The following is a 15,587-nucleotide window of genomic DNA, read 5'->3' as shown; positions in this document are numbered from 1 at the left end:
ACGGTGTGGCGTGAGAAAAAGCGGGCCCAAAGTGTAGGGCTTTATTTAGGGCTCCCTGAGCCTGGGATCCCCTGTGCGTCATCTGGACACATAGGGGCGATCCCGGGTATCAGCCCAAGATAACCCCTGGTCTAGCAAAGGCCAATGTCTAGGCACCCTAAGATTGCACATGATCCATTTGTATTTAACCCTAGGGAAAGAAAACAAAATGTAGTATTGGCATTTTATATAAGGACTGCCAGACTGGGACTGCTTTTGACATTTTTAAATTCAGCCAATGTGCCACATTTCCCAAACGGTTTCATTTTTTGTAATGCCCAAACAAGACTTTTCATTCAGAGTCCAACACTATAATATATACAAATTCATGGAGAGACTAAAAGGACTTGGTAAATTTTAGTGCCTGGTAAAAATTGGCTCCATTTTAGTTTATGGGCTTTCTTTTCAGTGAGGCCAACTTTGGATCTAAAATCTACATTTATTTCCATTGAAAAACCAGTGAAATATCAGTTCTAGTCAAGAAATGGAAACGTTCTTTCTTTTTCATTTTAAAGTTTCACTGCAGTTTGCTGACCAGAAGCCTTGAATTGTCTAATGGGAAATGTAGTCAAAAGCAATCTTTTCATGATAGGATTTACCATTTCAGCAGAAAAAACACACCTTTTCCCATTTGAAGGTTGTTTTGATTCATGGTCGTCCCCGTCCCCCCCTAAACAGACCTAATTATGAACATGCAGAACAACCCTGGGGCTGGGAGAGGCAAGCACATTTTTTATTAACTTTTCCTGTCAGACAGTTGCAAAGTTAGCATTGTTTTAGTATTCAGGGATATACAGATAAAGAAAAAAGGAGAGAGAGAAATAGAAACTGATGAGGCATGTACGACATGTCAGAGAGAATGAAAATCAGAATAAAAACGGTAAGGCACTGTGTTGGCAAGAACCATCTCAAATATAAGCATGAAAGCTGTTGTTACAATAGACAGCATGTCTGATACTAGCAGGCCTGTGTGTCATAGTAGCACATGAGGAACAAGAGTGTAATACATCTCTGACACCAAGTGGTCAATCTGGAAATGTTCATTGCACAGAACATTTTGCATGTCCTGCAGCCATTAATGGGTGTGTTAAAAAATAATTGACACAAAATCTGATTGTATTATAAAAATACCCCATCATTCTTATGACAACTGCAGTCTGTGCCTCCAGTAATTATACACACTTACTTTGGAGTAAGCACCACTGAACTCAGTGGGATTTATGTATAACTAGTGTTGCATAGGACTGCAGTATAAACTTTCTCCCAGTCCCCACTTTTTTGCAGCAGCTGCATACTAATAAATTTACTCTGACTTAGGCCATAGCTAGACCAGGCCTATATCCAGGGATCGTCCCGGGATCATCCCTGTTCATCCAAATGACACACAGGGGATCCCGGGAGCAAGCAGGGACGACCCCTCCATCTGCCTGGGATAATCCTTAGTTCTAGCTAAGGCCTAATACTGAAGATTTGGAGCAAATAAAGATAGTGGGTTGGTTTTTTAAAAGAAGAACGTTTTAAAGGACCAAAAGGAGAAAATAATGTGAAATAAAATATCCACTAAATATTAGAACACAGTTTTTTGTTTATTCGTTCAGTCGTTTCCGACTTCGTGACTTCATGGACCAGCCCACGCCAGAGCTTAGGATAACATTATCCCATACTAAGCTTTTAGAATAACTCCTACAAAATGTATAGTTTTCCTATATAAATGTGGAGAACAAATTTTGTGGAAATTAACACGCATGAAGCATGCATACTCATCTATGTCACTGTGTGTATGCAAACTCTGATGTAGTTGTGTGTGCATTCAGCAAATTAGATGGATTCAATTGAGAGAGGCATGAGTGGAATTTCACTTGCATAGTGGGGCTTGTAGGAGATCAGCAAAAGTTTCTGGCTCCCAATTGTTTAACAACAGCAAGAACAAAGCACCTTTCTCACTTTCCAAAAGGGCTGTTAAAATCCCTGATCTGCAGCTACTCACATGTATATTTGTACTTGTATAGGCAGCTCCACCCAATGTGTGGTTGATTGGGAACTTTCTGCCTTCACAGCCTATTACAAACCTCTCACATCATATCTAGTTTGGCCCTGAGAAGACAGTCACTTTTCAGAGCTAAAGTATTAACAATACTTAAGGAGTTTTGAAATTGTTTTAGAGAGCAATCCTATGGCCCCTAAACAGATGTGTTGGAGTGCAACTCCCATAATTCCCAGCCATATGGAATTTACACTCCCAACACATTTGGAGGACACCAGATAGGACATAATGCTATGTCCCTACAACTGCTGGGAACATTCTGAGAATCAGCGACAAACAGACTCCAGTAACAGCCTGGTACACAGCACCTTCCAGATTTCAGCCTGGGTTTAGGTTCTGCCTTGGAAGGTTCTCAGGGACTTGTATACTATTATGCTCACATTAATCACACCTAAGTTCTGGCCATACCCCAATAACTTCATTTATACATTCTTGTAAAATGAGAGGATTAGCACTAGCAAGTGGCAAACAGCCAGCATAGATAACAATATGAACATCCCAGACACTCCTGCTCGTACCAGGTAGTAAATCTAGCCAAGGACTAACTAAAGGTAAATAATAGCCTCTCAGGTCATACCATCTGAGACAGATAACTGCCTCTGAGAAATAATAAGCATAACTGTCTACTTAAAGAGCCCAGGCCCAACAGGCGGTCTAGACATGAAAGGAAAAATTGTTGCTCGCCACTAACTCAAGATGATAATGGTCTTACAAATTTCCACTACACTGGCTGGCAGTTGAATCTACTTCAACATTGGCACTAGAACACCATCCTCCACCTGAGGCTAACAAGCCACCTTAGGAAATGCACAGCAGAAAGTATAACACTCACAACTCTTCCCTCCAACACCTCACCGCTGTTCCACACCATCATTCACTACCTGAGGCAGCCATTTCACTCTGCCTAATGGCAGGACTAGCCCTGGACAGCCTTAGCTATAATGGCCAAATATGTTTTGTTTTAATGTATATTTGTTCCAACATATGTATTTTGGTATTAGGGGAAGCGGAGTTCAAACAACCCTCCTCACACATTTAAAGTATGCATGAGGGAGTTGTGGTGTGCTCCATGCAAAAAAGAATACTGTTTGGCCCAGGATTCCACCTCACGTGGAGATGCTCTATGTGTTTATGTTGGTACACATATAGGGCTGTTTCACACCCAGCATGCAACAGTGGGTGAATGTAACAGTGGGCTTGAAATAATTTTAAACAAATAAATGTAGCATGGCTACTATCCAGCATGTCTTCAACAGTACCACTGCTTCACACATTGGGAAAATACATAAGGAATTTGTGTGTATCCTGCTATGGGAACTTGTTTAATAATAGTACCTAAAGTCATGAGAATAAAACAAGCGGCAAGTCATTTGAGGAGGAGCCATCACCCATGGTAAAATATCCACTTTGCATGCAAAAGGTCCCAGGTTCAAATCCTTGGTTATATCCCACTTTGAGTGCCATTTTTTGGCATAAAGGTAGGATATAAATTAAATTTAGGATGGAAGGAAAATCTGGAGAGCTGCAGCTTGTCAGATGGGCAAGCAACCCAGTGCCCTCCACATATTTTGTGTTGTTGTTTATTCGTTCAGTCCTTTCCGACTCTTCGTGACTTCATGGACCAGCCCACGCCAGAGCTTTCTGTCGGCCGTTGCCACCCCTAGCTCCCCCAAGGTCAAGTCTGTCACCTCCAGAATATCATCCATCCATCTCCCATAATCCCTGACCAATGTCCATACTGGTTTGGGTTGATGGGAGCTGTAGTCCAAAACATCTGGAGGACACAAAGTTGCCTACCTTGACAGTGGCTCTTCATAAATTATTCATATGTTCATTACAATCAATTCTGTGTATGTTTACACAGACAGAAACCACATTGATCTCAATGGGACTTCCCTTTCATAGAAGCCTTAATTAAATAAAAAAAATCCTGTAATTTAGCTTCCCAAAAGTAATCATCATCATCATCATCCAAGGCAACTTTAACTAGAGGTATTATTATCAAAAGATATATCTGAGTTCATATCTCTCAACACTTGGAAGCACCGTAGCGCAGTGATAGAGTACTTGCTTTGCATGCAGAAGGTCCCAGGTTCAATCTCCAGGTAGGGGTAGGAAATAATCCTGCCTGAAATCCTGAAAAGATGTCCCATTGGTCTGAGTCAGTGTAAGACAGATGCCTATGAATAATTGTTTAATGCGAGTAAAGTGTTGGTACTATTGGTTCTGGATATTGTTAACTTACTTATTTGTATGTGTTGTGCTTATTTGAATTTTTGATTATTTTAAAATGAACTTAATTGGCTAGTGTATTTGTTTTGTGACTATTGAACTAAGGTAACCCAAAAGCTCAACACTTCTCCAGCTATTAAACTCCTCTGCCATAAGCCGTTAATAGGAAGAGAAAAAAGCTTAAACCAGACTTCAGTATATACAACAGCTACTAAAACTAATGAAGCCTGCGTCACCAAATTCACAGAGAAGTACAGCGGTCTCCGTCATCCTCCGAGCACGCGTCAAGCAAAGAGCCAGGAGGTGCGAAACGGAGCAGGGATTCGAAAATGAAAGTTAAGCATTTCTCTAATGAAAAACTACCCACAGGGGCGCGATCCTATGCATGTTGATCCTGCGCCGCGCCGCCCCCGTCTAATCATGCATAGGATTGCACCCTAAAGCGCGTAAGCAGCACGGAAGAACGCAGCCAAAGACGCCGCGCTGAAGTCTGGAGGATAAAACGGTGTGAGCAGACTTTTCCATGCGCTGCTCCTGGCTCACGGAAGCAGCCAAATAACCGGCTCCCCCGCCCTGCCCCTCGGCGTTGGAGTTCAGCCACCGCCGTTGCCGCTGCTTCTATTGGCGGAGGATCTCATCCCGCAAAGGGAAAGGCAGCCGCCTCCTCCGGTTCAGCACATCCCCCTTTGCAGGGTCCGCTTACGCCGGGCACTTCCAGCATGGCGGAACCGCCGCCAGCGGGACCCCCGCCGCCGCCTGCGGTCACACGGCAGATCGGCAGCCGAAGCCTTTCGCGGCCAACCGGGGAAGATTCGCCCCCGGAACTGCGGGACGCCGCCCAGCGCCTGGTGGTGGATGTGCTCGGGAAGGAGATCCCGTTCGGCGTCCTTTACAGGGAGCGGAAGGCGATCGTGGTGTTCGTGCGGGTGAGAGAGACGCAGCCCGGCCCGTGGCGGACCTCCCCAACTGCGGCGAAACTTAGCAGGTTTCGCCGGCGTGCAAGTCCGTGTTTCGCCTCAAGGTGCCGGAGCGTTACACAAGCGAAACGACCTCCAGTCTGCTTGGAGGAACCCTGATACTGGGTAACTGCTCTTCCCAGCCCCTCTCCTGTAAACAGGAAATTTGAATTTCCACGCGCAAACTTAAGTCTTCCGACTGCGATTGGCTTCAGAGGCCTTGAAACTGAGGAGCAGAGGAATCAGTGACGATGAAGTCGCGACCCTCTGCGCGCCTGTTTGGGTTGGATGTGAATCGCACCGAACTCCTTGGGACTGAGGGCCACAACGTGCATGACTTAGGCCTTAGGTTTATCCCGGGATTGTCCCGGGGTCATCCCTGTTCATGTAAATGACACACAGGATATCCTGGGAGCAGGCAGGGATGAACCCAGGATAAACCTTAGGTCTAGCTAAGGCCTTAAACTCTTTATCTGGCAGCTACATCTCCCCTTTTCATTTTTACTCTAGAGTAGATACAAGGAGGGGGTAGGAAATTCAGATGGTGCGGGGATTGTGAGGGGGCTTTTAACCGGATCAGTGGGGTCTACTTACGAGTGAACATCTATAGCCTTGGACTGACTGTCCAAAAGGTGAGGTGTGGCTATGCTGAAAACAAAAACCATACACTTTCAATCATGTTATTTTTAATACTTAGTGTACAGTTATGTCTGTGTTTTTTATTATTACTCAAAAGTAAACATGGCATATGGTTCAGGATTGCAGCGCTTAGGGAGGAGATCTATCTCCAACTCGTGCCCCCACAAGGTAGGGAAAGTAAAACTACATAACAGATGGGCACCAGTGGGAGGTTTCCCCCACTTCCCCCCCATCCCTAAATGGCGCGCTGGAGGGGGATATCGATCCAGATTGGCCCTGCATTTATTTTAAGCAGGAAAAAAACGACCAACACCTACGGAGTTGCATACTACTAATTAAAGTGTAGCTAGACCCCAAAATGACTTAAAAGCAAAGACTGTGTCATTAAGTACAGGAATTTTGAATGGGCAAACCGTAATTACATTTGTATATGAATAAAACAGTAGTTCTGAAGGGGGAAATACTTGTAGCGCTGCAACCGAATTCAAGTAATTTTAATAATTAATCATGTCAGTTTATGGCTGCACTCTTCCTACAGAGTAAGCCTCCATTGAACACAATGGCACTTAGGGCACAATCCTGTGCATGTTTAGAGCGCAATCCTATGCATGTTCAGACGGACAAAAGCCCTACAACTCCGAGCATGCCCCAGTCAGCATGGGAAGCTGGGAGCTGGAGAACTTTTCCTACCTAAATGCATAGGATTGCATTCTTACTTACATTTGCACAGGATTGCAAAGTACCGATTCTGTCTTGCAGCCCTAGAGCAGCGTTCCCCAACAGTGGTCTTCCAGATTCGTTGCACTACAACTCCCATTACCCCCAGCCGGCACTGAATTCAGGACTCTTAACACTGAACTAGGGCTCTTCCGGTAGGGGAGGGAGAGAGATAATAATTACACTTAGGCCAGTAGCTCTCGTACAGGGCTAATCAACCTGGCACCCACTACATGTGTGGGCCTTCAACTCCTATAAGCCATGAACATTGGCCATTCTGTAAGTTTAAATTGCTATTCTAGCTACCCCAGTGATTTCGGAAGGATATATAATCTTCTGCCATTCCTTTTAGTCTGTTGCAGTAAATGAATGACACACTGGTTAAGTTCTGAAATAACTTCCTCCCCTGTATACCATATTTCCACAAAACAGATGTTCTTCGTACACACAGAGAAAGAATGTTTATCTGTTTTGTCTTTGTTTCCCGACAGCCTGAGTTTTTACAGAACAAATATAAACCCAAGACACTGAGACTAGCACAATACATCCCAACTTCCATTTGTGAACTCCAGTGTAGATGAAGTTTGCATGCAAGTTTGTAAGCCCCGGTGTACTTATCTACTCTCCTCACTTATTTTGAAATGGAATAATTTTATTGCAAATGTATCCTCTGATATCCGAAATTGGTTCTTTTCAGCATTTTCTGTGTTATACTTGTAAGGAATATGTCGAGGATCTGGGCAAAATTCCCAAGAAATTTTTACAAGTAAGTAAAAAACCCAGCTTTTATCATATTTCAAAGTATAATCAGACACTGTTACTGCCTGTACAGATGTCTGCAGTTTCTTTAAAATACAGATTGTGAATTGGTTCTTGCACATTCTCTCTGGCTTTCTTTTTAATATTAGATATAAATCGAATACCCTTTAGTAACTTCTCCTTGACTTGAAAAAAAACTTTATATTATTGTTCATGTACAGAACTGCTAAAATTTGCTCTGTGCTTACAAAGATTAAAAAAAACAAGAAAGCACTTGCCTGCAGGCTTACAATCATGTATGGTTTTGTGTATATATGAGCATGTGTCTGTGTGTGTGCATGACTGTGCACATGTATGAGCATACGTTTGAGGGGGAAGTAGGTGTGTTCCAAATTGTCTTTCTGTCCGCCTGTCTTTCTGTGATTTTTGCTGTGGAATTCTGAAATAGCATTAATTATTGCTTAATGGCTTACATTCATATTCTCAATATAGAAAACTAATCATTTAATCAATAGTAGTACAGAACTGGCTCTACAGTCACAGTGACTACAGTCACATTAGTGTTGGCACATCTGCCTCCAACACTATCGTGACTTCACTGTAAATTGCTAGCATACCACCTCATTTTGAGACATTGCTGCAATGCCATAGTTCTTGTTAATTCCAAACTATGTGTTTCTTTGTGTTGGCATGGTGGTCAGGTTGTATTGGTCTCAGTTTGAAATATGTGGGTTTTTCCTTTTAGGATGCAGATGTCAGACTTGTAGTTATTGGACAATCATCACACCACCATATTAAGGTAAGTATAAGAAGATGTTAGATTTATTCTAGGTTAAATCCAGGGGCTTTCTTCCTCTCTGCCTGCCTGCTCCATACCACCTGAAAGCCTGTTTTGGAGGGTTTCCCAGTGCTCTGGAATAGATTTTGAGGGTGCATGGAGGATTTCAGACGGGGAGGGGGAATTGACCCCCTCCTGGAATTGCTACTGTTAGCAGAACAACATAGTTGGGTTCAAGCCTCTGTTGATGTATTCTAATTCAGGTCTCCTCACTTTTTAGCAAATACACACACACACACACATACATTGAAGCACAGCGCTGACAAGTGGAGTTTTAGGAGTGCCTACTATCAGCTTTGGCTGATACGCCAGCTGCGCCCCTTTCTAGAGTTGGAAGACCTAAAGACAGTAGTGCATGCACTGGTAACTTCGAGGTTCAACTTCTGCTATGCGCTCTACATAAGGCTACCTTTGTGCCTAGCCTGGAAACTTCAACTAGTACAAAATATGGCAGCCAGGTTGGTCACAAGTACAACTAGGAGTGACCATATTACACCAACTTTAAAATCACTTCACTGGCTGCCAATTAGTTTCTGGATGAAGTAAAGCCCTACATGGTTTGGGTCCAAGTTACCTGCAGGATCGCCTTCTCCCAGTACATTCCGCCCCACACACCCAGGTCCTCTGGGAAAAATTTACTTCAGTCAGCAAAAACTAGGCTTACAACCATGACCCAGAAGACCTTCTCTTCTGCTGCTCCCAGACTGTGGAATGGCCTGCTGGAGGAGATTCGCCAACTTAACAGTCTTTCCAAATTTAAAAAAGCTATGAAGACTGATCTCTTCTGGCAGGCCTACCCAGTCGAATTTTAAGATGTCATAAAAGATTTTAATAATAAATTGGTTTTATATGTTTTTAATCAGTTTTATGTATTTTATAGTATTTTTGTAGTCTATTGGCTAAAACCTATTTTGGTTGCCTCAATAAACTTTTTGTATTCGATGTTGTTCCCTGCCTCAATCCAGAGGGAGAGGCAGGTAATAAATAAATAAATAAATATATTATTATTATTAATTTATTTATTTCATCATTTCCCTTTCTCCTCACCACAATGACAGTAGTGAGATGATGTAAATAACATCCACACTTGGCAGAATTTATTTATTTATTTATTCATTACATTTCTATACCGCCCAATAGCCGAAGCTCTCTGGGCGGTTCACAAAAATTAAAACCATAGTAAGACAACCAACAGGTTCAAAGCACAAATACACAATACAATATAAAAAGCACAACCAGAATAAAAACCACACAGCAAAATTGATATAAAATTAAAATACAGAATTTAAACAGTAAAATTTAAATTTAAGTTAAAATTAAGTGTTAAAATACTGAGAGAATAAAAAGGTCTTCAGCTGGCGACGAAAGGAGTACAGTGTAGGCGCCAGGCGGACCTCTCTGGGGAGCTCATTCCACAACCGGGGTGCCACAGCGGAGAAAGCCCTCCTCCTAGAAGATATGCTTTGGCAGCCCTTCTTTATGTGGCAACACCTTTGGGGGTTAAGCGTGTGACTGCAAGAGTGTCTTGTCAGTGGTAGCATCCAGACTATAGAAGCCTTTCCATAGATGTACATCTGGTGTCTTCTTTATTTTCTTTTAGGCACCAGGCAAACATATGCACTTAAAAAGTGTGTATCAGAGCAAAGGCCTGTGTAGACCAGCATTCTGCCCCTACAGGGGCTAGGCAGATGCCTCTGTGAGACCTGGAACCAGGATATGAGGGCAATAGCCCTCTTCTGCTCTTATTCCTTAGCAACCTGAAAGAGTGTATAGCCATAATTAGCAGCCATTAATAGCTTTATCCTCCGTGAATTTCCCTAATCCCCTTTTAAAGCCATCCAAATTGGTGGCTCTCAGGACATCTTGTGGTAGAGGATTCCAGAGTTTAATTATGAGCTGTGTGAAGAAGTCTTTCCTTTTATCTGTCCCAAAATGAGAAAAGTCTGTCCTGTTTTCCAATGCCTTAATTGTTTTGAGTATTTTTTTTAAAAAAGATATAGAAACTTTTTGGGAGAGGCGGGTAGAGAGTCACTCCTGCTGGTCTAATATATTTTTCACCTTCATGTGAATAAACACAGTTGGTTTCCGATGGATTTACTTTTAAAGCTGCAATCCCCTTTAGGAGTAAATCCCATTAAATTCCATAGGGCTTACTTTTGAGTAGACATCTATAGAATTGTGCTGCAAGTTCCTTTGGGGGCAAACACTACAGATTTTGTTTAAGAAAGAGTCCAATTTTACTGGAAGCTTTACTTTGATTGTTGTTTTAATCCCTCAGGAACAGCTGTAATTTACATCCTGGTTTTTAAAAACATTATAAGAAGAGCCCTGCTGGATCAGACCAAGGGTCCACCTAATCCAGTATTTTGTTCACACAATGGCCAACCAGCTGCCCATGGGGAAACCACAAGCAGGGTATGAGCACAGCAGCACCCTCCCACCCACGTCCCCTAGCAACTGGTGTACAGAGGAATACTGCCTCTGATACTGCTGGAGTGCTCGGAAAGGGAGTCATTTCTGAGAACTACAGGATACTGGAGTTCACGGAAATGAGTCCCTTTCATTTCAGTGGGACTTCCTTCCAAGCATGCATGCTTAGGGCTACAGTTATGCAGCACAGGCTTAAACATGTTTACTCAGAAGAAAGTCCTTTTAAATGTTATGGGCCTATTCTTTGGTGCTTAGGATTGCAGCTTTAGTGTTCCAGGAAATATAAAAGATTTTACAGTACATTCTGTTGATACTTATGTATGTCTCTTGCAGCCATTTTGCAATTTGACAGGTTATCCTCATGAAATGTACGTAGATCCTGAAAAGGAAATTTATAGAATGCTTGGGATGAAAAGGGGGGAAGCATCCATTGCCTCAGGTAAGGTGCTGCTGCCGACTGTCAATATCAGAAACCACAGTGCTATGTAAAGATGTGTAGACTACAAGCTATTTCCTTTCATACAGACATAAAATCATAAAGGGCGGTTCAAGTCTCAGGCCATAATATGTCAACAGCAAGGCTAACGTGATGATGATGAATTTTATTTACGGTCACAAGACCAGCAAAACAGTGTAAAAGTGATGTATTAATTATTTATTAATTATTATTAACAATATTATTTAAAGCCAAAAAGACTTCCAGAGCAGCTTAGATATAATCAGTAAAAAGACACGACACACAAGGAAAAAGGAATGGGGAGGGATGAGGGGGAAAGAAATTAATGATGCAATCCTATGCACATTTATTCAGAGAAAGCCCTACAACTCCCAGAATGTTGGGAGTTGTAGGACTTTCCTTTTTCTAAACGTATATAAGATTGTATGCTAAGTCTTTCAGTTGGGCTGGTGGAATGGCCCTGTTTCCCCCACTCATCTCCCTCCATATAGCCTGCTGAAATAGCTGCTGGTGGTCACAGTTGAGGGAGCAGGAGCCTTCATGGGGAGGTCTTTCAGCAGGGGTGATGGAATGCCGCTTCCCTTCCCCTCTCTCATCTACCTCTAGGCGTCACTAACAGGAACAAGTGAGCAAGTGTTCCCTCTGTGAATTGCTCCCCTATGAATGTGCACATTGGAACACTAAGGTTTGCAGGAAGCAATTCACATCACATCAATTCATGTGCTATATAAATAATAATAATAATAATAATAATAATAATAATAATAATAATATGATGCAAGTATGGGAATGTCTTGCAGAAGTGATCCTACTGGAAAATGTAACATATAAATAATGGTACAATCCTAAAGGCACTTATTAGGGAGTAAGCCCAATTGCACAGAGGGCTTACCTCTGAGAAAACATGTGGAGGGGTTGTTTGCATGTAACGATAACCCATCAGTGTAAAAACTGATGAGTTGTCAGGTGGGGGGTGCTGCCTACAGTGCATCCACTTCCTTCGCTTTACCCCACAAGTCATGATTTGCTCCTGCTGAGCATGATGACTGAACCCCAGTAAACAACCCAGCGGTTATCGCAATGACAAACCATGAGTAACCAGTGGGTTCAGTCAACATGCTCAGCAGGAGTGGATCATGCGTTGCTGAGTAAAAGCGGAAGAGATGGGCTGTGCTGCAGGCAGCTTGCCCACTATCTCTCATTCATTCACAACAGCCCATTGGTTTTTAAACTGATGGGTTGTCGTTACATGCAAACCCAGTCATAGGCTTGGCCTGTTAGTCTTATATATGTTGTCTGCAGGCTGCTCGTTTTTCTTTCTCAGTCGTCCACCTGCAAAAAAGTTATGTATTGTGCTAACACCTGCAGAAGTGTTTCCTTTTACAGGATTCTGAAATAGCATGATCCTAAGTACATTTACTTGTAGTTTAGTCTGTTAATTTCAATGGAATGATGATGAAGTAATTATGCACAGCAGGACTGGCATCAAGAGTTAGCATGGTCAGGCACCTTCCGAGGGCCCGCACCCCAGCAGGGGCCCACTGACAAGAGCCCCCTGGACTGGTCCCTCCTCTTCATCGTTGCAACCTGCTTATTCACCTGCCTCTTGCTCTGGCCCAGACACAATGGTGGTGGTGAGGAGGAGGAGCAGGAGATGCTACTGCCGGCTTGCTCACTGTCTCTCTGCCTGTCAAACAAGCAAGGTAGCAATGATGAAGATGAGGAGCAACAGCAGCTGATGACAGTGGCAATGAGGACGCAGGGATCCCATTGAGGGCGTCTTGCCCAAGAGTCCTCAAAAACCTGGAGCCGGCACTGACGCTTGGAATTATAGCCAAATACCTAAACAGAAAACTTCTCATGCCAAACGTGCTTCCTCTTCTCTGTTGTACTATTTTAGTGCAGAGCCCTCACGTTAAATCCAGCTTGCTATCAGGAAGCATTAAAAGCATGCTGAGAGCAATGGCAAGCCCTGCATTTGACTTTCAAGGAGATCCAGCTCAGCAGGGAGGTACCTTGATTTTAGGTCCAGGTAAGACTGTTTATAGAAATTGATGTTTTTCTGAGTTATGCTGATACATTATGTCTCCTCTCTGCTGCCTGTACATTTCTGGTTTTCCATGGAAAGATGGTCTTGTGTTGCAAAATGAGAAAATAGATTCTGGGCTGAATCCAGATGTTGTTCCCACATAATGCTAACCCATGGTTTATTTAAGCCATAGTTTATTGCCCTACACAGAGATTGTCTGGCAGATAATCAGACAAACTGTTGTTTGTTTTGTCAATCCCTGGGTTGTTTGTTTTGTCAATTCCTGGGTTGTTTGTTTCCCTCCTTCACCCACTCCCTCCCTGTATCCCAAATGCCTTTATAGTACTATAGTACTGGCATGTAGAATAACAGGTTTTTGGTTTGCCCACTGCCTCTGTAGCCTGGTGCAACAACCCAGAATCAACCCAGTTCTAAGTTCACATGTAATAACAATCCATGGTTTTAAAACCCAGAGTTCACAACCCAACTAAAAACTATGGATTATCTTTTTGGGTTGTTCATGTTTAACAAACCATGGTTTGTTAGCTCAACTCGTTCACACATATCAAGCCGTCATTAAACAATCCATGGGTTAAATAAACCATGCGTTAGAGTTATATACAAACTAAGTCTGTCATACTTAGAAGTTAGTCATGACTAACGTAAGTCTCACTGAGTCTACCATGAGTAAGACTAAACTTAGATCCAATCCTGTTTAATAGTCACCTCTTAAGATGGGATAGAGGCACCATCTGTCTCTCTTTGAAGTCAGCAGTGATTTTTTTTATCTGTGAACGTTAGGAGAAGGCTCACGCATTGAGTAAAGTGAACAGCTTGGGAGAAATTGGCTGATATACTAAAGGCTGGTTGCAATGTTCCGCATCCACTGTGGGGCTTTTTTTAATAATAATAATATATAATAATATATTGTTACCTGCCTCTCCCTCTGGATCGAGGCGGGGTACAACACAAATAAAAACACCATAAAATACATAAAAGTAATTCAAATGTTTAAAATCAGTGCACCATTAAAAAGGCATCTTAAAATTCAACTGGGTAGGCCTGCCGGAAGAGATCATTCTTTATGGCTTTCTTAAATTCTGGAAGACTGTTATGTTGACAAATCTCTCCCGGCAAGCCATTCCACGAACTGGGAGCAGCAGAAGAAAAGGTCCTCTGGGTAATAGTTGTCAGCCTTATTTTACCCCATTCCTGCTGCTACTCCACATTCCTCACCAAAAAGCCATTTCTGAAGTTCGTGTGACACACCAGCAAACCCGTGTGCATGTGTGGAAGTGCTTTGTACTTGTGTACAGGGTTCTTTGTCGCCCGGGCTTAATTATCAAAGCATTTTACCATCATTCTCTTTGTTCACATGACATGACAGCCTACCATAACCCATGGTGAGGCTGCGGCCCATGTGGGGTGCATGGGGCCGCCATGTTGAATATGCAACCTCCATTTATGGGTTGTGTTGCGTGAACTTGGTGAGTGTGGGTAATATGAGGGTTAAATAAAACAGAGCATTTATAGAATAGGACTGTTGTTGATAGGACTGCTATCAACAGTTGTTGATAGCAACTGTGTATCTTTCATCCCACCATCACATAATTGGAGTTTTGGATTGCTCAGTAAATGAGGCATTTTTGTCATCTGGAAAACAAATCCAGTAAATCTATGGCTGATGTGGAATCTGAAGCACTATCTCTCTGATCCAAATTCAGCAGTCGAGGCACCAGACCACACTGGCTGGAAAACAGTGATGAGGAAGCAGTGTTCTCTACAGATGGGAATTCATATTGTTGGTTTTTAATTTGTTCCAGATAATGAAATCCACTTTGTGCACCTGGACAAGAACAGGTTGGATCACGCTCCCATTAACACTGTTTTGCAATGTGCAGGAGTTCAAACAGTAGACTTCACCCACCGATCTCAGATTATTGAAGTGTGAGTTTTCGAAAGAAGGAAACTCCAGGTGGCAAGTGAAATGATACACAGCAAAAGTTGATTCCAGCAAATCACCGGGCTGAGGTTACTGTAACTTTGCTAAATGAAAGATCCCTGGCTATTAGGTAGACTGGTTTCTGGTAGGTGAGAAAAGGACTTCATACTTAATATTGTATTCAAGGAAGCAATGTTTACACTATGATGCATTTAACAAGAAATCATTTGTATAAATCTGCTGCACAAAAAGATACTTTGAGGCTGTAATCCTGTACCCACTTTACTTGTAATTAAGTTGCATTGAACTCAGTGTGGCTTACTTCTGAGTAGACACACACAGAATTGCATTGTAAATGTTGCTTGTCATAAACAGAGTATGCATTTTATTCTATTCACAGCATTTTGTTGATTGTTTAGCCTTTTCTACCATTCCTTCCCAAGGATTTAATAAAATGAAATACTCATCTACAGATCTAAATAAAAAAGTAAATTTCTACGATTTC

General features: G+C 42.4%; 1 protein-coding gene across 2 annotated transcripts; it reads left to right on the top strand.

The window, feature by feature from the left end:
- Window positions 1-5,019: 5,019 nt before the first annotated feature.
- Window positions 5,020-15,587, top strand: PRXL2C (peroxiredoxin like 2C). 2 transcript variants are annotated; one of them, XM_063128578.1, is made up of 6 exons: window positions 5,020-5,241; window positions 7,325-7,393; window positions 8,132-8,185; window positions 10,988-11,093; window positions 13,012-13,143; window positions 14,964-15,587. In XM_063128578.1, the coding sequence occupies exons 1-6, from the start codon at window positions 5,035-5,037 to the stop codon at window positions 15,089-15,091; spliced, it is 696 nt and encodes a 231-aa protein (XP_062984648.1). In that variant the 5' UTR covers window positions 5,020-5,034; the 3' UTR covers window positions 15,092-15,587. The 2 variants fall into 2 exon arrangements, with proteins under 2 accessions (XP_062984648.1, XP_062984649.1); XM_063128579.1 differs by lacking the exon at window positions 13,012-13,143.

Source organism: Elgaria multicarinata, chromosome 6 (assembly GCF_023053635.1).
Source record: "Elgaria multicarinata webbii isolate HBS135686 ecotype San Diego chromosome 6, rElgMul1.1.pri, whole genome shotgun sequence".
Lineage (NCBI taxonomy): Eukaryota > Metazoa > Chordata > Lepidosauria > Squamata > Anguidae > Elgaria > Elgaria multicarinata.
The sequence above is the reverse complement of the archived record's forward strand: the minus strand, read 5'-3'. Positions and strand labels throughout refer to the sequence as shown.